Source organism: Suncus etruscus, chromosome 16 (genome assembly GCF_024139225.1).
Source record: "Suncus etruscus isolate mSunEtr1 chromosome 16, mSunEtr1.pri.cur, whole genome shotgun sequence".
In the NCBI taxonomy this organism is placed as follows: domain Eukaryota; kingdom Metazoa; phylum Chordata; class Mammalia; order Eulipotyphla; family Soricidae; genus Suncus; species Suncus etruscus.
In genome coordinates, this window is record NC_064863.1 from 72136834 (window position 1) to 72164685 (window position 27852).

The window sequence follows — 27852 nt, forward strand, 5'->3', positions numbered from 1 at the left end:
GCGGTCCGTCCAAGGCTAGCGCAGGCAAGGCAGGCACCTTACCTTTAGCGCCACCGCCCGGCCTGCATAAGCTTTTTTGCCTTGCATATGCCTGCCCTGAGTTTGATCCCTGGCACTCCATATGGCCCCTACCTGTTATCCCAGAGCACATAGCCAGGAATAAGCTCAAAGGTCAGCTAGGTAGGGGCCAAACAAACAATCATAATAAAATCACTTAGATCAAAAGTTCATTATCTGGTCTGCTAACAATGATAAAACATATCTTAAAGAAACTGAGAGCGCCAGAGAGATTGGTCACTGAGTAAAGGCACTTACTTTGCACGTGGTCATTCTGGAGTTTGATCCCAAGCACTGATATGTTACCTGAGTACAGCCAGAGTGATCCCCGGATACCTGGGTGATCTGACCGCAAACCATCACCACCCTGTTAACGACGCCCAAAGAACCTGAAAGGGTGGCGGGGTATTCTCTAAGTCCAACTCCAGTAGTGGAAGTTTCTTTTTGGTTTTTTTTTGGGCCACACCCAATAGCCTGGCTATGCGTTTAGAAATCGCTCCTGGCTTAGGGGACCATATGGGATGCTGGGGATCAAATAGAGGTTTGTCCTGGGTCAGTCGCTTGCAAGGTAAATGCCCTACCACTGTGCCCCAGGGAAAGTTTCTAATTGATTCATCTTTGGGTCCTGGCTTCAGTTTTCTTGTATAAAATATATCAAAAATGCGGGGCCGGAGAGATAGCATGGGGGTAAAGCGTTTGCCTTTCATGCAGGAGGTCATCGGTTCGAATCCCGGCATCCCATATGGTCCCCCGTGCCTGCCAGGAGCAATTTCTGAGCCTGGAGCCAGGAATAACCCCTGAGCACTGCCGGGTGTGACCCAAAAACCACAAAAAAAAAAAAAAAAAAATTAAAAAAGCAGTATTATCTGTTCTGAGTCTGCATTTACCTAACAAACATTCGTTTTCTTAGCCAACTGGGTTACAGAACAATAAAAGTAGAAAATTTTTCTAAAAGTATGTTTATTCATCTCTTACATAAAACTGAGAAAATATTAAATGTCCATCGTATAAAGAATGGGGATGCTTAAGATCCCAAGAGTCTCTCCCCAAAAGTCTCTGCTCTGTCTTATTACCTGTCAAGTTGAGTATTTCCCAGAGAATCCAGAAATAAGACCTACAAGTTATTTGGATTTGTTGACAAAAAGGGAAACTAAGAAAGGTGTTCATCACAAGAACATCAAATATTTTTTTTTTTTTTTTGTTTTTTGTTTTTGGGTCACACCAGGCAGTGCTCAGGGGTTATTCCTGGCTCCAGGCTCAGAAATTGCTCCTGGCAGGCACGGGGGACCATATGGGACGCCAGGATTCGAACCGATGACCTCCTGCATGAAAGGCAAACGCTTTACCTCCATGCTATCTCTCCGGCCCCAAGAACATCAAATATTAACAGAAACAAGTTGACTGAGTCTCTGCCTTTAAAAGAAACAGTGGAAAAAGAGAAGACAAATATTTTCATTTCAAAGTAATTTATATTAATGATAGTTGGGCAAAATGATATCCTGAGATGTACTTTCACAAGTAAATTCAGATCCCTTAAGGCAGGGGTCTCAAACTCGTGGCCCATGGGCCGATTGTGGCCCTCCGTACAACATTTTGTGACCTTGCCCTAGAGGAATCTTTTTTGTTTTGTTTTGTTTTGTTTTAGTTGTTTGGGTCACACCCCCAATGTTCAAGGCTTACTACTGACTTTGCACTCAAGGATCACCCTGACTTTGCCTCCTGCGGCCCCCAGGTAAATTGAGTTTGAGACCCCTTCCTTAAGGTATTTAAAAGGTATCTTTCATGACAAATGATTAAAAATAGTAGTCTTAAAGAAAAATATGCAAACCTTTTTTTTTTTTACAGAATAGTATAAATGTTTATTTTCTGTATGATTTACTTTGCTATCCTGATTTTACAATATAGAAAAGTGGTTTTTGTTTGAATAGCTCTAGTAAATATAAACTTAATCTTTCTACTTTGGGATGTAAATAGAGCTAAAAAATTATATAGCCAACCCTCCCCAAATAGTCTTTTGAAATTGTTGAATTGATGTGGATATTAATCTTATTCAGCAACTTGATGCAAATGCCTAAACGCAAAAAGTTGTTAAGTAACTACACAGAAAGAAAAAAAAAAAAGCTTATATTCCTGATAGCTCTCGAAAAATCAGAAAAACTAGTAGCATTTGATTGCACCTTCAAATTTTTACAAGCAAAACATTCAAGCAATGCCATCATACATAATCTACAATTGAAATCCAAATTCACAAACATTTTCTGCACACTGTATATATAAATACACATCACAAAGGTGCAATTGGAATTAAACACAGAATATGTACAAAATGAACAAAGTTTAGATTTAGACCAAAAAGGTACTGTAATCTTTTGAAAAATAACTTGATTAGATATTATTTTATCCTCTTACACTAATTTACATTTATACAAATTTTAAACATACTAAGAGTGAGATGCTAAGAATGTCTGCACTATCTACATTTAAAGTTACTGCACAATAATTTTATAAATCCAAATTTCAAAAGGAAGATACTTCAATGATAACGGAATCTTCTTTTGGATTACTTAATGTCTATTGCCTAAAACCTGCATGTTCATATGAACATATATACACACATAATACATACAACTATAGATTCCTTGTAGGAAATGAGATAATCATATACTAATAATTACTGAAGATTAAGGTATCTAATAAAATGCCTAAAGTCCAATATGGTTTTTATTTTCTTTGTCATAAGAACCAGAGTCCTAGTATAATGGCTCTTAAGTTCAGGAAGTTTTTTAATTACAGAAAGTGATTTAGGTTATTTCAGTAATTATATAAAAACACTCATCCCTTCAGTTTACTATTTAAATCTCTGACTAAAAATAATGCCATGTCGAAAAAGCTTTCCTTCTAAAAAAAAAAAAAATCAATCCCAAGACAATTCTGAAAGCTTTGCCTGGAAGCCAGAAGTCACATATTGGTTAAAACCTCTTAGTTCAAAAATCTAGAACTGCTTGTATAGATGAAAAATCCTTCCCAAATTCATCTCTGAAAGCTTCAATATTATTTCTCCATTCAAGCCAATAATAGCAGAGTTCAATTTCTATATGAGTTCAATTTGAGTTCTAGAGGAGTTTCTAATGAGTTCAAGTTCTATATGACCACATAACGACTCTATGCAGGTATTCCCTCCTTGTAACAGTACCTACTCACTTTGACAATTTATTATCATTTCAAATACATACCATCTCTATGGAAAATTAAAATATCCCAGAACATTTCTTAGACCATCATTATAGAAACACATTGATTATCCGTGAGAATTGCTATTCTTTGATACTTTTTAAGAATATATTTAAAACTTTTGTTTTTGTTTTTGGGCCACACCCAGTGATGCTCAGGGGCTACTCCTGGCTATGTGCTCAGAAATCACTCCTGGCTTAGGCGACCATATGGGGCGCCAGGAGATGGAGCCTTGGTCCGTCCTAGGTCAGCGCATGCAAGGCAAACGCCCTACCGCTTGCGCCACCACTCCAGCCCCTTAAAACATCAGGTGTGCTCATACATTATTTTGCCTCCAGATATTTCCAAAGTGACAAAGGGTTATTATTCCAGAATCAACCCCAGTTGTTTTTTTCTTTAAGAATATTTTTTGAAACTTATCATTTCAGTATGTTTCGCAAGTATTATGTGTAGATATTCTACCTGCTTGCATTCTAGGTTGAATTCCAAAGAATAAGTAAAATCAACGCTTCTTTGACTTCTTCTACTAGAACAAAGTCATACAACACCATACATTATAAATAATATTATAGCAATTTATAAATATTCTTTGTGAATAGAATCATAAAGGTAGGACATCTAATTCTTAAGAAACCCAAGCAAATTAGAAATCTGTAACACACACAAAAATTTCCATTTAGAAGGGGCGTAAGCAGATCTAACTATGACTTTAGATGGACTGATCCCCTCATTAAAATATCTTTTTTCTTTGTTATCATTTCAGGTCTCACAGGATAGAATTAACAGTGCAGTAATTGCTACACTGTCTCCCAGCAGATCCAGTGTCCCCGCACTTTAACTTCTCTTTCTCGGTTCAGCTCCATTTATCAATCTTCTATGCCACCTTAACTCCTCTGTTAAGCTCCTCCTTCTATCAGCCTTCTGTGCCATCTTAACTCCTCTGTTAGGCTCCATCTATCAGTTGTCTGTGCCGCCTTAACTCCTCCGTTCCACTTCCTCTATTGGTCTTCCTTCCAAGAGTCAGCAATTCATGGCACAAGGGCCACTTTTTGCTTTTCCTGCAGAGTTGATAACGCTCATCAAACACCGGCCAAATTCCTCAATTATCATCCGCTCAGCTGCTGCTTTTGATTTCCCCTTCTTGTCTGCCTGCTCGGCCTGGGCAAGAAGGCAATTACAGGTGGCTTCGGCAACTTCCTTAGTTACGAATGTAAACGGCAATCTGGAATGATTTTTGACAGAGAGAAGAGATGATGATGATGATGATGATACTGAACAGTAGCGGGTGACATTCTTTCATCTGGGAATGTAGCATTCTCACAATTTATCAGCACACTAAATTTGTCTATGATTAATGCAATAACTCTATGGACACCCTAGAGAGCTTTGAAAAATTAGACTTGCTTGGGATCGGAGAGATAGAATGGAGGCAGGGTGTTTGCCTTGCATGCAGAAGGACAGTGGCTCGAGTCCCGGCATCCCATATGGTCTCCTGAGCCTGCCAGGAGTGATTTCCCTTTTTTTTTTTTGTGGTTTTTGGGTCACACCCCGCAGTGCTCAGGGGTTATTCCTGGCTCCAGGCTCAGAAATTGCTCCTGGCACTCACGGGGGACCATATGGGGCGCTGGGATTCGAACCGATGACCTCCTGCATGAAAGGCAAACGCCTTACCTCCATGCTATCTCTCCGGCCCCCCAGGAGTGATTTCTGAGTGTAGAGCCAGGAGGAACCCCTGAGCGCTGCCAGGTGTGACCCAAAAACCAAAAAATAAAATAAATAAATAAAGAATACATATCACTCTATAAAGATCACACATTTTAGTACTTAAACAACTTGTCTGGTTAATTGTTAAGTCTTTTTGTTTGTTTGTTTGTTTGTTTTTTGTTTTTGGGCTACACTTGACAGTGTTCAGGGCTTACTCCTGGCTCTGTGCTCAGAAATCAGTTCTGGCATGCTTGGGAACCAGATGAGGTGCCAATCAAATGTATGCACAACAAATAGTCTACCTGTTATACTATTGCTCCAGCCTCAAATTTTTGTTTGGCGGAGAGAAGGGTGACATCTGGTGATGTTCAAGGATTATGCCTCACTCTTCACTCAGGAATAACCTCAGTGAGGTTACTCTTCACTCTCCCCTCTGAGCTCTCTTGGAGGTGCTCTGAGGACCATATGGGAAGCCGAGGACCTAACCTGGATTGGCCATATGTAATTCAAGTGCCTTGCCCACTGTTCTATTTCTCAAGCCCCAACTTTTAAGTTCTCTCTAAGAAATCCCCTTCATTTATTCCCTTTGTTGTGATGACTGGGCTTCACACACATCTTGTGATACTGTCTGGATCACACACTTTGTTATGGCACCAGAACCACTTAATAGCAGTGTTAGCAAGGGGGGGTGTCAAGGCCATACACCTCAAGGCTGGTACGCTACCACTAAGCATCCCCAGTCAGATTCTTCAGGTTTAACCTTTCTCTTCTAGATCTCAATAGTCTAATGAACTAAGGAACTGTAGTAAACTAGCACTGGGGCACTTCAATGGGGGTGGGGGGTAAAATGCTAACAGTTACAAGGGAAAAGCAAGAGAATGTAAGAAAGCACAATAATATGAATCAAGTGACTACCAGTAAAAGCTATAACAATGAGGCATTCTCAATAATTACCCTAGCTGGGATATATAAATCTAACAAAGCATAACAAACTAAACATAATAAACAAACAAACTGGGCCTGGAGAGATAGCACAGCAGCGTTTGCCTTGCAAGCAGCCGATCCAGGACCAAAGGTGGTTGGTTCGAATCCCAGTGTCCCATATGGTCCCCTGTGCCTGCCAGGAACTATTTCTGAGCAGAGACAACCAGGAGTAACCCCTGAGCACTGCCGGGTGTGGTCCAAAAAACCAAATAAATAAACAAACAAACAAACAAACAAACTAAACTAAACTAAAGTTACTGTGTGTTTTAGAACTCGGTATGTGACTAGTAGTTCTTCTAATAAGTTTACATCCCCTTACAATAATTAACTAAATAGGAAAAAAAAATACAAAATTAGGCTTACAGCAACCAAAATTTTACTCAAACAAGGTCATTTCTTGGGACCTGGGAGATGATGGCTCAAAGGGCTAGTATTCATGCTTTACATAGAGGGGACCTTATATTTGAACACCTATACAACAAGGGCACTTGAGTACTTACATGAATGGCTACCCAACACCCACGTATGGTCCAAAAGCAAAAAACAAACAAAGAAACAAACACCCCTAGAATTAAAAAGAGACTAACAAAATAAATATCCATGAATCCTACACACACAAAAAAAGATGAAAACATTGACTTACTTTCCTCCTCCACTATTCAAAGTTGGTGTTGGCCTCGTAAGCAAGTCCGAAATTTGGGAGGATAACTTAGTCTTTGCTGCTGTCTGCTGCTGTACCCTCACTTCAGCTGCGTCTGCCAAGTGCATCAATGTCTTTCTTTCCGGACTTTCTTCAAAGTTCTTACAGCCGATGCATTTGCATATTGAGGAACACATTATTTTTGCCTAGATAAAAGATAATCAGAATAAAAGCTTCCAAATCAAAAAGGTATTTCTTATTAAAAAAAAAAAGTTGGGCCACACAGTTTTGTTCCAGGTTTCCTCCAGGCTCTGCCCTCAGGGATCACTTCTGGCTTGGAGACCATATAAGGTGCCAGGAATTCTTGGGTTTGCTGCATACAAGGCAAGTGCCATACCCATTGAACTATCACTCCAGCCCCTAAAAAACATTTCTCTAAGTAGATTCCATACTTGAATCAAATGGCATTTATCTAACAGTATCATTGCTTGCTGACAAACACAAATGGGCTAATCATGCTTATGGGTAAGTCAGATTTATGAATGTTGATTAATCTGTTAAGTTATGATGTTTATGGTCGTGCCCTTTCAACATCAATTGCCCTGGCACAACACCCCAGTACAGATCTTGAACTCAACTACATCAATCTAATGACTATGCTCATGTTGGTGATCCCAACTAATACAAACACACAATTTCCCAATAAGTTTTCCTATTTATTATGTTTATCACCTTCTCTGAATCCCCTTTTTCAGCTTCCCAAAACCTTTGCTAGACTATTTCACACTTAGTGTCTCCTTTCAAACAAACATATGTAAAATTTCAATGGGCTAAAGTATGTACTTTGCATATGGGAGTCCCATGTCTTATGGTCCCCTATATGGTCCTACGTGATTTGATGCTGGGTGTGAGTGCTGCATCAAACTCTGTGTGTGTGTGTGTTATTTTATGGAGAAAACCTAAGTGATATATACATATCAACTAAAAAATATAGAATTAGAATTACTACTATTTATGGGGCTGGAGAGATAGCATGGAGGTAGGGCGTTTGCCTTTCATGCAAGAGGTCATCGGTTCGAATCCCAGCGTCCCATATGGTCCCCCGTGCCTGCCAGGAGCAATTTCTGAGCATGGAGCCAGGAGTAACCCCTGAGCACTGCCGGGTGTGACCCAAAAAACCACAAAAAAAAAGAAAGAAAAAAAAAAAGATTAGATGACTGCCAGAATTACTACTATTTATAAAATCACATGGCAATTTTCTGCATCTTCTTCCACTCCAACCATCTGGCACAGGCTCAATTTATTCTTTTTAGATGCCAGTGTACATTTGATTTGGGCATTCATTTCTCTACTGATGTGTATCATTTTATTTTCAGTGTGGTTTTATGCTTTCAAGTCTATGAGATAGCTTTCTAGAACTGAGCTCACTGGTCAAAGAATATCCACAATAATTTTAAGAGATATGAGAAGACTAACTTTTCAAAAGATTACTGTAGGGGCCGGAGAGATAGCATGGAGGTAAGGCGTTTGCCTTTCATGCAGGAGGTCATCGGTTCGAATCCCGGCGCCCCATATGGTCCCCTGTGCCTGCCAGGAGCAATTTCTGAGCCTGGAGCCAGGAATAACCCCTGAGCACTGCCAGGTGTGACCCAAAAACAAAAAAAAAAAAAAAAAAAAAAAAAGATTACTGTAATACCTCATATCTCATCAGCAATGTATAATGGAAGCTTTCCCGACAGTTCCTTACATTATATATTCTAGTTCTTTATTTTCTGTTTTAGGGTTCAGCCTGATAGTTCTCAACTTACAAGACACCTTGTAGTGCTGGGCTCAAAACCCAGCCTTCCAATGTGCTCTGGCCACTTTATGGCTCAATTATAGTTCTTATTAATAGTAACCACCTGACTGGAAGGGATAACGAGAAATTCCATTCATTCATAATTTACATTTCCTTGACTCCTAGTAAATTTGAGGTTTTGGTTCTTAAGTTTCCAGTGGGATTTGTTGTTTATTTGTTTTTGGGCCACACCCGGTGACACTCGGGACACTCCTGGCTATGTGCTCAGAAATTGCTCCTGGCTTGGGGGACCATATGGGATGAAGAATCAAACTGAGTCCATTTGGGTACAAACAAGACAAGACAAATGCCCTACTGCCCAGATAACATTTTTATGCTCGACTGCTAAGCCCCCTTTCCCACACCCCCTCCCACTAATTTTATTGAAAAATAATAAATTGTTATTCTAACTTATATACTTCTGGGTCTAATGACAAAGAAATCATAAATGGAAAATAAGCTGAGACCCTAAGTAGTGAAGACTGAACCAATATATCAGTCCCCCAAGTTTTGCAGGGAAAGACAGGTCTTCCTCAAACTAAGGCTGACATAGACTCGTTTGGGGTATTTACAAACTTTTTTTGGGGGGCAGAGGGGAGGTCACACCCAGCAGCACTCAGGGGTTATTCCTGGCTCTGTCCCCAGAAATCACTCCTGGCAGGTTCAGGGGACAATATGGGATGCTGGGAATCGAACCTGGATCTGTCCCGGGTTGGCCACATGCAAGGCAAAAGCTCTACCACTGTGCTATATCACTTGGCCCCAGAATTTACAAACTATAAGAGAAAAGCAGTGTCCCCATTTTCAAATAAGTTTTTAGATTATACCCTTTCTACAGTGATTTTCAAAAGACAAAAAGCCAGAGCAGAAATTTAGTGGGTACAGCGCTTGCCTTGTACGTGGCTGACCTGGGTTGCTCAAACAAGCTAGGAGTGATCTCTGAATTTCGAGCAGAAACAAGGTGGACTCTCCCAAACACTCTTGTGGAAGTAAAGACAAACCCAGATAATTCTCCCCACCAGCATCTCACCTCGTAGCATTCACAGTAGTTTTTAAGACAGCCTGATCGTTTGCAATTACATCCTTTGCTATGACGTCGATCTGATTCTCCTTCTTTTCCTTTCCCTATTTTAGGCTTAAATGCTTCTGGATTCCTGTCAAGGCATGCCTAGCAAAAACAAGTCAAACAGCAAATGAAGCTAAGTTTAAATACCAAAAAAAAGAATTTTCACAGAATGATTAGATTCTACCCCAAAACAAGTTGGAGATTTTTATCAGGTAAAAGAACAAAAAATAATCACCTTTATTGCTTTCTGCCTTTCATTTTCATGTTCCAAATTGTTATAACAATTTGTACAATTGCAATTGTTACAAAATTCACCGTTTGCAAAGCAGTCACAATATCTGGAATAAAAAAATAGCGTGTAAATCAGAGAGTAAAACTAGAATTTATCTGATTCAGTAGCACACGTAAGTGACAAAGTATTTTAAAATATATTCAGACTTTTCTAGTTCTTTAGTTAATGGCATGCTGAATATCTACCGCATAATAATGCTCAAAAATTTTAAATTCAAGCCATTCGATCCTAGAATACTGGTTTAGAAAGAACATCTTTTTTGCAACCACCATCCCCCAAATATTTGATTCAAATTCATTTAAGTGGTATAATGTAAGCTATGATTTGTTAGCAGAACCTGATCCTTTGAACTCGTCATGTTTCTTTGGATCCTAAGCCCCATGTAAAAACAATGAACAATTCATGTAAGTCAAGACCCTTAGAGTAGGGCTAATAAGCAAATTATCATCAAGTGGTTTTTTTTTTTTTTTTTTTTTTTTTGCTTTGGAACCATATCCAGCAGAGCTTGGGGGAAACATGCATTGATGGGGACCGAACCCGAGGCTAATGTATGAAAAGCCTGTGCTCCAGCCATTGAAACGGAGATCCCAACAATATTTTTAAACTGTTGGGGTTTTCAAAGTATCACTTATTTACGAGATTAAATATAAAGCTCTTAAGTAAAATAAAATATGTTTGCTGCTGTGAGATGTATCTATCTTATACTGCATTCTCTGTCTTAATGTCTACCCTGGGGTCTCATCTAGGCTAGAGACCCAAAGATTTCTCCTCTCCAAGTGCACAAAAGAGGACTTTCATTGACCTATGTGCTTGAATACCTGTCTGCATATTTAAATTAATCAGATTATATGAAATTGGTCTAGTAAGGATTTTTGGTTAATTCTAATTTTTAAAGCATCTATAGTTACAGCAAATGAGAAAATAAACCAGACTTACAATTTCAAACAGAGTGATTTTGTACAATTACAGGGCTTTCTCGGTCGGCTGGTAGATTCTGAGGGGATTATGCTATACAAACAGAAAAAAAATATATATATGTATTTTAATCAATTACAGGTAACAGTTTAAAATGAGATGTCTCCATCGGTGGAAGGAAGCAGATATTGGTGGTAGGACTGGTGTTGGAACACTATGTCTAAAACACCTATTATGAACACCTTCGTAAATAACAATGTCTTAATAAAAAATCAAAGAGAAAAATGAAAATCGTTAAGTCTCCAATCTAGAAACTCCTCCAAAATAGAGCTTGACAAAAGTGTCCATCTCTAACATAAGATTACTGTGTGATTCCAGTGACAGTGAGTTCAAAATTAAGTTGTAGCATGGAAAGCAACGAAAAGGTCTGGGGTGAGCTCTGCAGATAGGAACACAACCTATATATGAGTCCCTGGGTTCAAGCCTACCCCACCCCCAAATAATTAATAATAATAATAACAATAATAATAATAATAAAGAGATATAAAGAGCTAAGAAGCTGCTATCTGTTTTTTGTTTATTGGTTTGGGGTTATACTCAGCAGTGCTCAGGAGTTACTCCTGGCTTTGTGCTCATAAATTGCTCCTGGCAGGCTCGGGGACCATCTGGGGATCAAACCCAGGTTAGTCCTGAATCAGCTATGTGCTAGGCAAACGACCTACTGACTGTGCTATCATTTTGGCCCCATAAAGCTGCTTTTTAAAACACTTTTTATTTTGGAGGCCAGAGAGATAGAATAAGGTGCGTGCCTAGCTTTAATCTGACCCCGCTTTGATTTCTGATACCTCAGGATTCCCCAAGCACAGTCAGATGCACCCTGGAGGTTTCCTGGTGTGGCCCAGGAAATCCCTGCACCACAGACAACCTGCAGCACAACAGCCTCAGACAACCTAGTTGGCAGGTAACTGCCAAGGGGCACCCCCAGCCTCTTGATCGCTGCTTGGGAAATGCCTCTACAGTCCGATACAAATTCTTACTAAGTTTATTTTTCCAAACACTTACCCATTAAATGGAAGCCTTGCCTGGGTCTGAATACCAGGTGTTCCAGTAAAGTTAGAGTTGCTTGCTATAGACACATATGAAGACTGCTGTAGCTATAAAAAAAAAAAAGAAGTTCAATTTGGAACATATCCCCCCAAATGGTAATACTCTAAAATATAATACAATTTCACTTATTAAAGTAATTAAAACATACAAAAATAAAATAATAAAAACATAATGAAAAAATTATTTTCTGTTTAGTTGGGGAGCATTGGCGTTCTATCTGGGGACACTCCTGGCAATGCTCTAGTAACTGTATAAGGTAATGCGAATAAAACTGGGGCCAGCAACATACGAGGCAGGAGCCATACCCCCGTATTATGTCTCTGGTCCTCTCCTTTTTGAGGTGTGTGAGGGGGTTTTAGGTCAGACCCAGGAGTGTTCATTGGGCTGTGTAGAGCTGGATGTATGTAAGGCAAGTGCCTTAAGCCCAGTACTGTGCGGTACCATCTCTCTAATCCCAGAATGAACAATTTCATACATACTACTACTTTAACGAGGCCTTCTATAGACTTATACCAACACAAGGGAGGAAATAGTGTGATTATAAGCAAGTTTTTCATAGAATAAGTATATCAAGATTATTACATTTTAGAAATATTCTGGAAGTACTATAATAACTTACATCAGCTAGAAAAGTTTAAAGTACCTGCCTGGAAATAAAATAGGTATTATAGTGGTAATCATCATTATAAACTATTAAACACAAAAATTATATGTAAAGTATGCAACGATACTCAGGAGCTACTTTGAAGCTCTGCTCAGTGGTTACTTCATCAGTGCTGGGGAGGGGGCAGCTGGTGCTAGGGATCAAAATGAGGTCTCCTGCCCACTAAGCATTCACTCAGCCCACTGACCTATCTCTTCAGTTCTAATTTTTTACACTGATTTCTAAAGATAAAGATAATTGACCATAAAAACAGTAGTAAGCAATGTTTTTTGAATCCATATACCAAAGTACCAAATCAAAGTAATTTGAGAAGACCAAATTCAGTACACCTGGTGGTAATTTGACTAATTCTTTTGAATTAGTTTTTTGAAATTTTGGGGGGCAGCACACCAGGTGACACTCAGAAGTTACTCCTGGCTATGTGCTCAGAAATCGCACCTGGCTTAGGGGACCATATGGGACACCGGGGGATTGAACTGTGGTCCGTCCTAGGCTAGCGCATACAAGGCAGACACCTTACTGCTGTGCTATGGCTCTGGCTTGTTTGCTTTTTTTTAATTTTATTGAGGGGGGTGCCCTACAGACAACTGTACCCAGGGGTTACTCCTGACTTTGTGATCAGACATTACTCTTGGCAGGCTTGTGGGACTATGTAGCATATTGGTTCAAGCAACATGCACAGCAAACACCCTACCAGTCATGCTATCATTCCAGCTACTTCTTCTTTTTTTTTTTTTTTTTTTTGGTCACACCCAGTGGCACTCAGGCAGTAGCACTCAGAAATATCTCCAGGCAGGCTCAGGGGACCATATGGGATGCCGGGAATTGAACCCAACCCAGGTCAGTTCCAAATTGTAGTGAAAGGCAAACGCCCTACTGCTGTGCTATCTCTCCCCTTTTTTTGCTTTTTAATCTATTTTGAATAACCATGAAATAAAGTTACAAGGTTTTTTGTTATGAGTCTCATTTATCATTTGTTTAATTCTTACATGTGAAAGAAAGCCTATTCCTAACTCAAGTTAGCCAGCTGGACACGAGGCGTAGTGATCTTATTCTTTTTGGGGCCAAACCCGGCAGAAGGTTACTCCTGGCTTTGGACTCAGGAATCATTCTTGGTGGGCTCAGGGAACCATATGGAATGCTGGGAATTAGATTCAGGTCAGCCTCATGCAAGGCAGACACCTTTCCAGCTATACTATTTCTTTGGCCCAATAGATAGTGATTTTTAAAATGATCAGATGAGGGGTAAGGGATATGATATAATACCCTAATAGCCCTAAGAACCAAGAACAGTCCAGGTAGCTCCTAAGCACCATCAGGTAAAAACTTACAGAACAGCATATAAGTATATAATTTTTTTTTTTTTTTTGGTTTTTTGGGCCACACCCGGTGACGCTCAGGGGTTACTCCTGGCTATGTGCTCAGAAGTCGCTCCTGGCTTGGGGGGCCATATGGGACGCCGGGGGATCGAACCGCGGTCCGTCCGAGGCTAGCGCAGGCAAGGCAGGCACCTTACCTTTAGCGCCACCGCCCGGCATATAAGTATATAAAAATGTATTAATACAACTGTATATACACATAAAAATAAAGTAAATTGGTTTTTGTTTCTTTTTTTTTTTTTGTTTTGTTTTTTGGGTCACACCCAGCGGTGCTCAGGGGTTACTCCTGGCTGTGTGCTCAGAAATAGCTCCTGGCAGGCACGGGGGACCATATGGGACACCGGGATTCGAACCAACTACCTTTGGTCCTGGATCGGCTGCTTGCAAGGCAAACACCGCTGTGCTATCTCTCTGGGCCCGGTTTTTGTTTCTTTGTTTTTTTTGTTTTGTTTTGTTTTTTTTGGGTCACACCCGGCAGCGCTCAGGAGTCACTCCTGGCTCTATGCTCAGGAATCGCTCCTGGCAAGTTCGGGGGATCACATGGGGTGCCGGGACTTGAACCATGGACCCTCTGCAGGCAAGGCAAATGCCTTACCTCCATGCTATCTCTCTGGCCCCAGAAACTGTTTTAAAACACCAAAGTGACAAGATGAGACAGATCACTCTATTATTTGTAAATACTTTCATAGTCACTTTAAAAAAAAAGGATGGTGGCATCATATTCATACATTAGGGAGAGAGCTTTTATATAATCACAAACTTTTACGGCATTCTTCTGAACTTTTTGAGCTGTAACATCAACTTATTTTCTTTTTATCTATTTTTTTTTTTTTGCATTATGCTGCTTTGCTCACTGCTACTAAGCAATTTCTTTTTATTCTATTCCAGTAGTATGTCTGCAATCAAATGCCAAAGTTTGTCCTCATTTTGTTTAGTCTTTTTTAGGGGTAAGGGGAACAGGAAGGATTAGCCTGGCAATGCCCAGGGGACCATATAGGGTGCCAGGGGTTGAACCCAGGTCAGCCATACAAGTGTCCTACCCGCTGTACTATCTCTCTCATCAATACTGTCTATTCTTCTTTTTTTTTTCCTTTCTCCACATACATGATGTCTATTTTAAATATTAAAAAAATAAAACTCAACTCAAACGTCACTGTTTTGCAAATAACATTTGAAGCCTGATCAGATGTTGTAAACAACCACAAAGAGTGATGAGTTTAGTTAGAGAAATAACTACATTTTGAACTGTCCTAATAATGAGAATGTATGAGGGAAATGGAGAGCCTGTTTAGAGTACAGGCGGGGGTCGGGTGGGGAGGAGGGAGACTTGGGACATTGGTGATGGGAATTTGCACTGGTGATGGGTGGTGTTCTTTACATGACTGAAACCCAAACACAATCATGTATGTAATCAAGGTGTTTAAATAAAAAAAAAAAGAAAAAAAAAGATGTTGTAAACAGTTTAGGGAGGGGAAAGTGCTGCTTGGCTGAGCTCCCATGATGCCCTGGAACTCAGTGTCTCGTGCTCTTCCTCCTACCTGAGTGACATACTGCGCAGGAAGCACCGCGTAGCCCACATTGCCTGTCCCTGGAGCAGGAGCCAGGACAGTGCCGGGTGGCAGGTTGGTGAGGTTTGGCTGGATCTGTGGCAGTGGTGTAGCAGGCATGATGAGCCTCTGCTGGGGCTGACTGGTAGTGACAATCTGTGAAGTTGGGTTGATTGGTTTTGGAACCACCTACACAGAATGGAAGGACATTATAAAAATGAATCCTGCAGCATCTCAATTCAATAGAAAATCCTTCTCCTGGGGCCGGCGAGGTGGCGCTAGAGGTAAAGTGTCTGCCTTGCAAGCGCTAGCCAAGGAAGGACCCTGCAATTTGATCCCCCGGCGTCCCATATGGTCCCCCCAAGCCAGGGGCAATTTCTGAGCGCTTAGCCAGGAGTAACCCCTGAGCATCAAATGCGTGTGGCCCGAAAAACCAAACCAACAAACAAAAAAATCCTTTTCCTGGCATTGCTAGAGAGACCATATGGAATGCTGGAAATTGAACCTGGGTTGGCTTAGTGCAAGGTAAATGCTCTACCCATTGTATTAATACTCCCTGAACTGAATTTTTCTTTTTTCTTTTTTTTTGTTTTTGAGTCACACCCGGCAGCGCTCAGGGGACCCTATGGGATGCCGGGATTTGAACCACCGACCTTCTGCATGAAAGGCAAACACCTTACCTCCATGCTATTTCTCTGGCCCCTGAAGTGAATTTCTTAACTGTTCTTTTTATTGGGGGGGTGGGGTGGGGGAGTCACATCCAACTATGCTCATGGGTTTCTCCTGGCTTTGTGCCATGGCAGTGCTCATAGGACTGAAATATGCTCATATGGGATCAAATCTGGATTGGTCATGTGCAAGATTAAGTGTCCTACCCATTGTACCATTGCTTCATTCCCTGAACTGTCCACTTTAAAATTGGCTGTTGGGGGGCAGAAAGAAACGTAACTCACCTGTTTGACGGTCTGCGCTGAGACAATGGGCACTGACATCCGTACCGGGGCCGCACTGACCACCACGGGCTTTGCTTCTTAAAGGAGGGGAGAGAAGAATGTATTCAGAGAAAATGCTTGAGACATTCAGTGCTCTCTACAACCTCGTGAAAGATGAAGACATTTATTGTCTCTCTGAAGCCATCTTTCACAGGATAATGACCAGTGAACACAGATACAACTTAAATTCTCTGCCTGTTTCCTCATTTAAAAGTAAGGGAGAGGGCCCGGAGAGATAGCACAGCGGTGTTTGCCTTGCAAGCAGCCGATCCAGGACCAAAGGTGGTTGGTTCGAATCCCGGTGTCCCATATGGTCCCCCGTGCCTGCCAGGAGCTATTTCTGAGCACACAGCCAGGAGTAACCCCTGAGCACTGCCGGGTGTGGCCCAAAAACCAAAAAAATAAATAAATAAATAAATAAAATAAAAAAAGAAAAGAAATGGGGGCAGCATGAGCTTATTTACAAATGCTGGCAAATGACAGGTTTGGTCGGTGTCTAGGTTACGTGAGGGTCCAAAACAATAGTTAAACTGCATTTTTAGTTGAGTAGGCAAAAGTAGTTTAGTTTGAGTAGGCAAAGTTTCTGCAGCTTTTTAAGTCATCCAGAAATATTGCTGCAAAAGGACCAAAAGAAATTGTCTTTAGTGGCCATGAATAAAACAGCTGTCAGAAACAAAGAACATTAGCAGAAGGCAAATCACAACAGCCTAACCTGAACTGGGAGCACCAAGGTTGAACAGCATGGATAATAGTTGTGGTGGATAAATAGGAACAAAGAAACTAACTCATGAACAGGAGAAAGAAAGGCAAGAGCTATGAGGAATTCTGAAATAATTAATGATTGCAAAGCTTTAAAGTGACCAAAAAAAAAAAAAAAAAAACCAAAAAAAAAAAAAAACCACAAGGTCTGATAGAATGAAATATTTCAAAATAAGCTGATCTGAAGGGAAGAGATAACTGACCAGGAAAAATGCTGCCAGAATCCTGGAAAGAGGCCGGCACCTTACAGACTTATATAGTTGAACCTCGGAGGATTTTTAATACTGCCTACTGCTATTTCTACAGTCTAGAGAGATTTGAGAAAAACCTCTAGGAATTCCCCCTCCAAGTTTTTTATTTTTTTTTTCCCCTTTTCAAATTGAAAGGCCTAAATCTGGTCTAAAAGAAAGAAACCAAGATAATGGATTATAGAAGTACCATAGAAAGAGACTCTGGATAAAAGACTATGAACAATACCAACAGGATTTTTCTCTTTTGGTGAGGAGAGGAGTGAAGGCTAAGTCAGAAGGCTGAATGCTGAGGGAACTCCCCAGAGAGCAGCAGGCACCAGGGCAGATGAAAGAGAAGGGCTGGAGAGCAACCTTCAGAATGAGTGTATAACCAGTGGTGAGGCCTGCAGAGTTCTGAATAAACTAAAAACTACTAATGTGCATGCTTACAAGGGGTCCAATTTATAGTAGATACAATTAAATCCTAGTAAGGTAGTTGTGCTGTAGGAGTGTATGACCCTGAATGACAAAAAGCAATGGCACCTGATACCTGATTTGCACTTGCTTCCATTTCGTTCTGATTCTATTGCTTCAGCTTTAGTGAAGTTATGGTTTCAGCAGTACTACAAAGATCTGAAGGGGGCTAAAAGCCTTGACTTCATGCTGGGATGCATGAATGTATTCTCCACACCACCTGCTCCATGAAAGAGTAGGGCACTGCTCAGGGAGCAGCAATACAGACACAACATCAAAAATCAGAGAAACATTAACTCCCCATGGCCTATGAAATAATGGGAAAGTGTTCTGTACACTTTGGTACTTGGAGGACCATGGAGAACCAGGGATTGAACCCAGGCTCTTGCATGCAAAGTACGGGCATGTGCTTAGTACTCTGAGCGTCTTTCCAGTTTTGCAAAGATTGTTTTTGTTTGTTTTTAGGCCACACCAGTGGCACTTAGGGGTTACGCCTGGCTCTGAGCTCAGGGATCATTCCTGGAGGGTCGCTAAGGGATCGAACCTCAGTCAGACACATGTAAGGCAAATGCCCTACCTACTGTGCTATCACTCCAGCCCTCACCAAGATTCTTTTCTGGGAAAGGAAAGATCAGAAGCTGTCCCCAAGCTTGTCAGGATAGATTTGCAAAACCAGACACCTGGCAACTCTAGATTCGCATGAACTTGGTATCCACAGGTTGAATTTACTGAAATCCAGGACAGTGAGAAAATATGACCACACTGATCAGAAAACAGGATATTAAATCAAACCTACAGAAGGAAATAATTTTGCTGTTTTATATCTAAAGTCCAATTTTTCCCTTCTATATTTTGAACACAGTCCCACATTACAGCTACTACAGCTTTCCAAGTAACTCGGTCTTTTTGATTTTCACATTTAATAAGAATTCTGGGAAAACAAAACAAACAAACAAACAAAAAACCACTTTTAGAACAGTCTCCTTCTGAGCTTAATACACCATACCTGCAACTATATATATAGAATTTTTCAATTCCTTACATTTATTTCATCTCTCACCATATTTGGAAAGGCTGACCAAGGCTGATTACTCAGCGTTTTTCTACATTGCTGCCTCTACTTCTAGGACTAACACGTGGAACCTCTGATACATGCTTTTGTTATGTCTTGGGTAGTAAAATGTACAAGATGAGGACATTTGGACTTATGAGTAAATCTCTTCTAGGATTAACCCCGTAAGACATGTCTACGCACTTGATGAGCTTATACAGCTACTGAGACTAACTCCAATAAAAAACGAAAGATTCAACTCATTACTCTGTGAAACAATATGCATTACCCAAATCTTATGGACTAGAAAGACAAAAAAAGAAAAGGTGGGTGTATGTATATTGACAGGAAGAGGGCAGAGACATGAAGGGGCCACAGAGGTAGAAGGGGAAAACAAAGAGGAAAAGTTGAAAGTAGGCAAAAAGGAAGAAGCAAGAGGTGATAAGTATGTCTGGGGGTGTGAGAGGTGAAGGATTGTTTGGTGGGCAGAGATGAGAGAGGTAGAGAGCAAGACTTACACAACATTAGTAAAGACAGGTTCCCATACTACAGAAAAATTTATGAAATGTCTAATCTATGATTCCATTCACCCTAAATCTTTAGCTTCCATTTGTACTTAGATCATGAATAACAAATTAGTATGCTGGAAATGAATATCAGCAAACTATACATCCATACAAAGATATACATAAAATAATGACTGCTGACTGCTTAATATCATATGATATCTGAGTAAACTAGTAGCACTTATCATGGTACTCTTTTTATTTATTTATTTATTTTTTTGGTTTTTGGGCCACACCCGACGGTGCTCAGGGGTTACTCCTGGCTGTCTGCTCAGAAATAGCTCCTGGCAGGCACGGGGGACCATATGGGACGCCGGGATTTGAACCAACCACCTTTGGTCCTGGATTGGCTGCTTGCAAGGCAAACGCCGCTGTGCAATCTCTCCAGGTTCTATCATGGTACTCTTAAATGTTTTTAAGTATTAGGAGAAAATATAAGTATTAAATCAACTGAATTTTCTCTCTCTTATTTTTTGCTTTTGAATCTGACTCGGAGATGCTCAGGAGTTACTCCTGGCTGCACACTTAGGAATTACTCCTGGTGATATTCAGAGGACCATATTGGATGTCAGGGATCCAATTTGGACATGCTGCATGCAATACAAATGCCCTTCCTGCTGTACTATCACTCTGGCCCCACAACTGAACTTTCTTACCACATTTCATTTTCTTCTCATTAAGAAGACCTGTTTACTGTTTAGAAGAAACAGCAAGATTTTCTTCTAAAATCAACTTAAAAGATCAGAAAAAAATTATTTATTATGTCCAGTTAACAGAAAACCCTCTACAATATCCTTTCATGCATTCATTTCCTCCCAACAGTAATTTTAAAGATCTAATTTTGGGGATAAGGAAGGGGAAGAGTATCCACTTGGCAGTGCTCAGGGCCTACTCCTGGAGAATTCACGGGACCATGAGGGCCCTACAGAGTAAACCCAGGTCAGCTGCACACAATGTAAATACCCTACACCTGCTATACTATTTCTTTGGACCCAAGAAGTTATTTTCTCTCAGATCCCATGTTGGACTAGCTGCCAGTATTAGATAGCTCCAAATCACAATCCCTTAATTAAAATAAAAAAATAAATGGCCTTTATTCTGTCTTACATTCAGTAAAAATAACAAATCATTCAATTGTCAACTACTTTTGACACTGATGACATAGTTGCCCCGCTACAAGAAAGAAAATTAGATCTTAGACTATAAGCTGTCCTGATTCTGTCATGCCATTAATATTTTAAAAGAATATATAAATGATGGGACTATATAAAACGATGTCTGAGTCCCTGTGTATAAAGTGGTATAAAATGGTTAAACACACAACTGATAGAAGGGACTACATCCAGGAATTCCTCAAGGAAAAGTAGAACAGAGCTAAGTAACTGAACACATTAAACATTTAAAATGTGGGCTGGAGAGATAGCATGGAGGTAAGGCATTTGCCTTCCATGCAGAAGGACGGTGGTTCGAACCCCGATATCCCATATGGTCCTTTGAGCCTGATAAGAGTGATTTCTGAGTGTAGAGCCAGGAGTAACCCCTGAGCACTGCTGGGTGTGAGCCAAAAACAAAAAACAAACAAACAAACAAAAACAACAACAACAAAACGGAAAAAAACAACAACAACCAAAATAACATTTTAAAAGTTTAATTTGCAATTATAATCAAAAAATAAGTATAAGTAACAGGGACCGGAGCAATGACACAGCGGTAGGTAGTTTGCCTTGCATGCGCTGACCCAGGATGGACCACAATTTGATTTCTGAGCGCAGAGCCAGAAGTAACCCCTGAGCGTCACCCTGAGCCAAAAAAAAAAAAAAAAAAAAAAAGGTAACAGAAAAATAATATATAAAGTTCTTATAATTTATAGTATATTTTATACCATTCCTACTGGTATTTCCCCCAACCCCAACCCCGTTTTTGGGCCACACCCCACATGCTCAGGTTTTGTTTTTTTTTTTGTTTTTTTTTTTTGGTGGGGGGAATTTTTGGGTCAATCCTGGCTCTGCGCTCAGAAATCATTCCTGGCAGCTCGGGAGGCCATATGGATGCTGGGAATCAAACCACTATCTGTCCTGGATTGGCTGTGTGCAAGGCAAATGCCCTACTACTGTGCTACTGCTCCAGCCTTTCAGATAATACGTATTTTAGCTCTGCTTTTAGGAATCATTCCTGACAATGCTTAAGGGACCATATGGAACCCTAGAGATGGATTCTGGGGCCAGCTGCATGTAAGCAACCCACCCATTGGCATTCCAACTGACTCAAACTCTAGCAGTGATTTCAAATTCAGGAAAGGAGATAAATGAAACAATCCTTCAGGCATAAACCCTTCAGGTTTTTTTTTTTTTTTTTTTTTTGGGCCACACCCTGGCTGTCTGCTCAGAAATAACTCCTGGCAGGCACAGGGGGCCATATGGGACACCGGGATTCGAACCAACCACCTTTGGTCCTGGATCGGCTGCTTGCAAGGCAAACGCCACTGTGCTATCTCTCCGGGCCCAACCCTTCAGGTTTTTAAACAAACAAAAACTACACACAAACTGAGTGATAACATCTAGCAAAATGAAAACACTATAATTATGTACGATCTATATTTTACTGATTTGGCAGCTGATTCAAATTCAGCTCAAATGCTTTGCTTAAATAGGATTCAGCAGAAAAAGGACCAATTCTCTGTAAGAATGTCAAACGTATTGGTAATTGTTTTTAGAAAACAGTTACTAACCTTGCTGAAGAGGCTGCGTGTTTGTACTGGGATTCTGACTAACTGGCTGGGTTGAACTACTGGCTGTGGTGGCAGTAACAAGTCGGACATAATGAAACTTGCTTCCAGGCACTTGAATCTGCTGAACATTGGGAGCAGTTGCCAGAGGAATAATTGTCTTAAACTGTGACGTGCTCACGCCTCCAACAGTGATGGTCTGGACAGCGGATTTCACTGCCTAGTGAACAACACAACAGGGCTATCATTAATCTGAGAGTCCTGCTCCTTTTACCACTGACAATCATGCAAGTAAAAAAGAAAAGTAGGGTCTTGTACTTCATCAAAAGCTGCAAAAAGGAACCACCTGTGCAAAGAGAAATGAAGAGAATAGTAATGAATACAGGCGTGAAAGTGACTGAATGACTTCTACCTTCTGTCTCCTGTAGGCGGAATCCTTGAGAGTCCAGGTCAGATGACTTGCTGAAGAAATGATTTAAATTATGAGAACATTTACGAGAATTTTAATGATAAGAATGATTAAGTTTTGTTATTACCAAGTAAAACGATTAAGAAAAAGATTATTTTGGGCTCTGAGCCCAGAGCCACTGAAGGGGAGGAAGTGAGCAGGGGAGAAGGATAAAAAGGGAAAAAAGAAAGGAAAGAGGAAAAAGAGGAAAGACAGAAACAGAAGCGAAAGAAAACAAAAAGGGAAAAAGCATATTATTCTCTCAAATCGAGACAATTTTCTATTCCTGCCAATATAAAAGTACTAATATAAGGAGGCCAAATTCAGTTTAAAATAATCCAATTTTGTTTATTAAAGAAATCTAGCTTGAGGTGATTCAGATCTAAGTAAAAACATTGTTATTCTCTTATTTTTAGTCATTTTATTGTTTCCTTTCCTTGAGCTCAAACCCAGGACTTCAAACGTGTAAAACAAGTGTTTTATTCCTAACTTACATCCCTGACTCTATATGTATCCATTCATTTGCTTGCAGTTCCAAGGATCAAACTTAGGACCTCACACATGCTGTACAGCTGAGCTACGCCTGTGGCTCCAAAGTCCATTTCTCTGTTTCTTCTCCTCTTCTACTTTTTTTTTTCTCTTTCATTCTGGGGCTATACCTATTGTGGGCTCAGGAATCATGTAAGTTGTATGGTGCTTGGGAGATTGCATGGTAACCAGGATAAAAACAGAGTTAGCTGTGTAAGGAAAGAGTCCTACCCAATGTATGATCTTTATTTCTTTTCTTAATGGTGTCAGCCACTTAAACTAAGGGCCTCACAAAAAGCAGGCCATATGCAATACTATAGCCCCAACAAAGTCTATTCTCCTAATCAAGATACCAACTAAGATAATAATTTATCAAGAATAACTATTATGGGGTTGGAGTGATAGCACAGTGGTAAGGCATTTGCCTTGCAAGTTGCCAACACAGGACAGACCCCAGTTCAAATCCCTGCATCCCGTATGGCCTGCCAGGAGTGACCCCTGAGTGCTGCTGGGTGTCACCCCCCCAAAAAAATAGAATAACTATTATATGACTGAACAAAAGTAAAAACTTTTCAATACTCAGTAACTTTTTTTGGGGGGGGAGTGTTGGGCCACAACTGGCGACACTCAGGGGTTACTCCTGGATCTGCACTCAGAAATTGTTCTTGGCAGGCTCAGAGGACCATATGGGATGCCGGGGATAAAACCCAAGTCTGTCCTGGGTTGTCAGCATGCAAAGCAAACACCCTACTGCATGCCTGTAACTCTTAAGAACCAAGCGCACATAATCTTCTTTTTTTTTTTTTTTTGGTTTTTGGGCCACACCCGTTTGACGCTCAGGGGTTACTCCTGGCTATGTGCTCAGAAATCGCCCCTGGCTTGGGGGGACCATATGGGACGCCGGGGGATCAAACCGCGGTCCTTCCTTGGCTAGCGCTTGCAAGGCAGACACCTTACCTCCAGCGCCACCTACCCGGCCCCTAAGATTAGAAGTATTTTAATAAATAAGCACAGTAAATAGAAGCATAACTAGCATTAAAAATAACTGTGGGGCTGGAGAGATAGCATGGAGATAGGGCGTTTGCTTTGCATGCAAAAGGACGGTGGTTCGAATCCCGGCATCCCATATGGTTTCCCATGCCTGCCAGGAGCGATTTCTGAGCACAGAGCCAGGAGTAACCCCTGAGCACTGCCGGGTGTGACCCAAAAAACAGAATAAAATTGATTAAAAAAAAACAACACAAAAAAAAACCTTTGTATGCACAGGACCTGGGTTCAATCCTTAGCACTGCCAAAGCTAGTTAAAAACAACAATACTGGGTCCGGAGAGATAGCATAGCGGCGTTTGCTTTGCAAGCAGCCGATCCAGGACCAAAGGTGGTTGGTTCGAATCCCGATGTCCCATATGGTCCCCCCTGCCTGCCAGGAGCTATTTCTGAGCAGACAGCCAGGAGTAACCCCTGAGCACCGTTGGGTGTGGCCCCCCCAAAAAAAACAAACAAAAACAAAAAAACAACAATACTTAGGCTGGAGAGATAGCATGGAGGTAGGACATTTGCTTTGCATGCAAAAGGATGGTGGTTCGAATCCCGGCATCCCATATGGTCCCCTGAGCCTGCCAGGAGTGATTTCTGAGCGCAGTCAGGAGTAACCCCTGAGCGCTACCCAGTGTGATCCAAAACAAAACAAAAATAAATAAATAAATAAATAAAATAAAATAAAAACAATACTTGAGACTGGAGAGAATACAATGTGTAGGGAGCTTGTTTGCACATGACTGATCTAGATTCCATCCCTGACACATATAGTCTCCCAAGTAAACCCCAAACACAGCAAATTGTGAATCCCCACAAAAAAAAAAAGAAACAAACAAACAAAATAAAATAATTTTCACTTTCAAATAATTTAGCTCAGAAAAAGTTGTAAGGGCTGGAGAGATAGCACAGTGGTTGGGTGTTTGCCTTGCACACGGCCAACCCATGATGGGCGGTGGTTCAATTACCAGAATCCCATATGGTCCCGAGCCTGCCAAGAGCAATTTCTGAGCACAGAACCAGGAGTAACCCGAATGCTGTCAGGTGTGACCACCATCCCCCCCGGAAAAAAAAAAAAAAGGTTGCAAAACAATTACAGAATCCCTGTGTACCTCTCTCAGCTTTCCCCATAAAATAGCATCTTATGTGCCAGAGCAATAGCACAATAGGTAAGGCGTCTGCCTTGTATATGGCCAACCAGGTTCTATCCTCAGCTTCCCATATGGTTCCCTGAGCCTGTCAGGAGTGATTTCTGAAAGGAGAGCCAAGAGTAAGCCCTGAGCACTTCCAGGTGTGGCCCCCCCCCACAAAAAAAAAATCATATTTGAGATAAATTAGTGGCCACCATCAAAAACTGAATGAGGGTCGGGATGCTGATCAGTTCTAGAAGGAATGCGTTGTACATGTGAGGCTTGAGAGGGTAATGTTGTATGTACACCTATTAAAAAATCATAGTACCCCAGGGGGCCTTAGAGATAGCACAGGGTAGGGCATTTGCCTTGCAAGTGGCCAACCCAGGACCAACGGTGGTTCGAATCCTGGCATCCCATATGGTCCCCTGTGCCTGCCAGGAGCGATTTTTGAACACAGAGCGAGGAGTAACCTGAGCGCCACCGGCTGTGGCAAAACAAAACAAAACAAAACAAAAATCATAGTACCAGTCCACAGAGTAAGCTCAAAGAACTGCACACATGCTTTGTTCTTTTTTGTTGTTTCAGGCCAGATCTGGCAGAGTTCGGGACTATTTCCTGATTCTGTGCACAGGGATCAATCTTGACAGGGCTCAGGGAATTTTCATGGTGTGCAGGAGACAGAAACCTGAGTTAACCTCATGTATGCAAGTACCCTACCCACTGTGCTATCTCTCCCATTTCTAAGCACAGGCTTTGCATGGGACAGGTGTGGGTACCATCCTTTATACCACATGGTCCTCTGAGCACCGCCAAGAGTGACCCCCGCAAGCACCAACAGCCAGATGTGGCCAAAAACAAAAAAGAAAAAGACTTTGCTTCAATGCTGATTGTATACTGTTCACTCAAATATTTGTCCAACTAAATCTTAGTGCTTTAGGATTAGTATAAGATAAAGCCAGGTAAACTTATGAAACCTAAAGTAAGCAAAGTTACAGAAAAGTATTGGCTAACATATAACGAATATTAAAAAATACCTAAATTACATGGTAGCTGATATTTCCCAAACTTTCTTTTTTGTTTGTTTGCTTTTGTTTTTTTTCGGGCCACACTTGTTTGACACTCATCGCCCCTGGCTTGGGACACAAGCCATATGGGATGCCAGCGGTCCGTCCTGGGCTAGTGCTAGCAAGGCAGACACCTTACCTCTAGCGCCACCTCTCCGGATCCATCCCAAACTTTCTTGACAATAACATCTTCAGGAAAAATTTTTTCTTTAAAATTTTGTCTATATCGGGGCCGGGCGGTGGCGCTGGAGGTAAGGTGCCTGCCTTGCCTGCGCTAGCCTAGGACGGACTGCGGTTCGATCCCCCGGTGTCCCATATGGTCCCCCAAGAAGCCAGGAGCAACTTCTGAGCGCATAGCCAGGAGTAACCCCTGAGCGTCACAGGGTGTGGCCCAAAAACCAAAAAAAAAAAAAAAATTTTTGTCTATATCTATGGGATTTAAGAAAAATAAAAAAGACATTATGGTAATAATACCCAGAGACGATAGAGATGAGGTTTGAAAAGACCAACCCATAATAGAAAGCTTACCACAAAGAGCGGTGAGGCAGTTAGAGAAATACCTACACTAACAACTATCATGACAATGGTACTGAGTGAGAGAAATAGAATGCCTGTCTAGAATACAGGCAGGGGGTGGGGGAGAAGAGCAATGGGGGCACTGGTGGTGGAAGATAGAACTGGTGAAGGAGGGTGTTCTTTTTTATAACTGAAACCCAACTACAAACATGTTTATAACCATGGTACTTATTAAATAAAGATATTAAGAAAGAAAAATGTTTCTAAATATGTAATGTTATAGTTATCTGATAAGAAATAAAACTTAATAATACATTTAAAACTTTCACAAGCACAATGTTACTAAATCCTTACGACTTTCTAAGAAAGTGTTGTAATCATTGCCACTTAACAGCTAAGGAAACTGAGATTCTCAACCTAAATTAAGTAATGTTCTAGGATTATAAGACTAGAATTGCTCAACCTGCTGAGCTATCTCTCTGAACCCCTAGTTTTTTTTTTTTTCTCCATGGCATTATACTTGTTCCTAAAGCTTTGGTGTTTCAAATAAGAAACACTTTTTTTTTTTTTTTTTTGGTTTTTGGGCCACACCTGGCGGTGCTCAGGGGTTATTCCTGGCTGTCTGCTCAGAAATAGCTCCTGGCAGGCACAGGGGACCATATGGGACACCGGGATTCGAACCAACCGCCTTTGGTCCTGGATCGGCTGCTTGCAAGGCAAACGCCTCTGTGCTATCTCTCCAGGCCCATAAGAAACACTTTTAACCAATTTAAAGTAGATAGTTACTCATTAAAAAAAAAAAAAAATTGTCTATAATATATTGGTGCCAATATGTGACTTGCCACTGTTGTATCAAAAGTTCTACAGGGCAGCGGAGTGGTACAATGGTAGGGCATTTGCCTTGCACAC

At 40.9% G+C, this 27852-nt stretch overlaps 1 protein-coding gene across 1 annotated transcript in view; it reads right to left on the minus strand.

The window, feature by feature from the left end:
* Positions 1-3508: 3508 nt before the first annotated feature.
* The window catches only part of LIN54 (lin-54 DREAM MuvB core complex component), a 51914-nt gene continuing 27570 nt past the window's right edge, over positions 3509-27852 (minus strand). The window contains exons 4-12 of the mRNA XM_049790248.1: positions 22224-22440; positions 16377-16453; positions 15415-15612; positions 11789-11880; positions 10748-10819; positions 9755-9857; positions 9484-9621; positions 6620-6822; positions 3509-4510 (exon numbers count right to left, since the gene is read on the minus strand). Of these exons, the coding sequence (XP_049646205.1) occupies positions 4309-4510; positions 6620-6822; positions 9484-9621; positions 9755-9857; positions 10748-10819; positions 11789-11880; positions 15415-15612; positions 16377-16453; positions 22224-22440 (1302 nt within the window). The 3' untranslated portion in view covers positions 3509-4308. The remainder of the gene's footprint in view (positions 4511-6619; positions 6823-9483; positions 9622-9754; positions 9858-10747; positions 10820-11788; positions 11881-15414; positions 15613-16376; positions 16454-22223; positions 22441-27852) is intronic.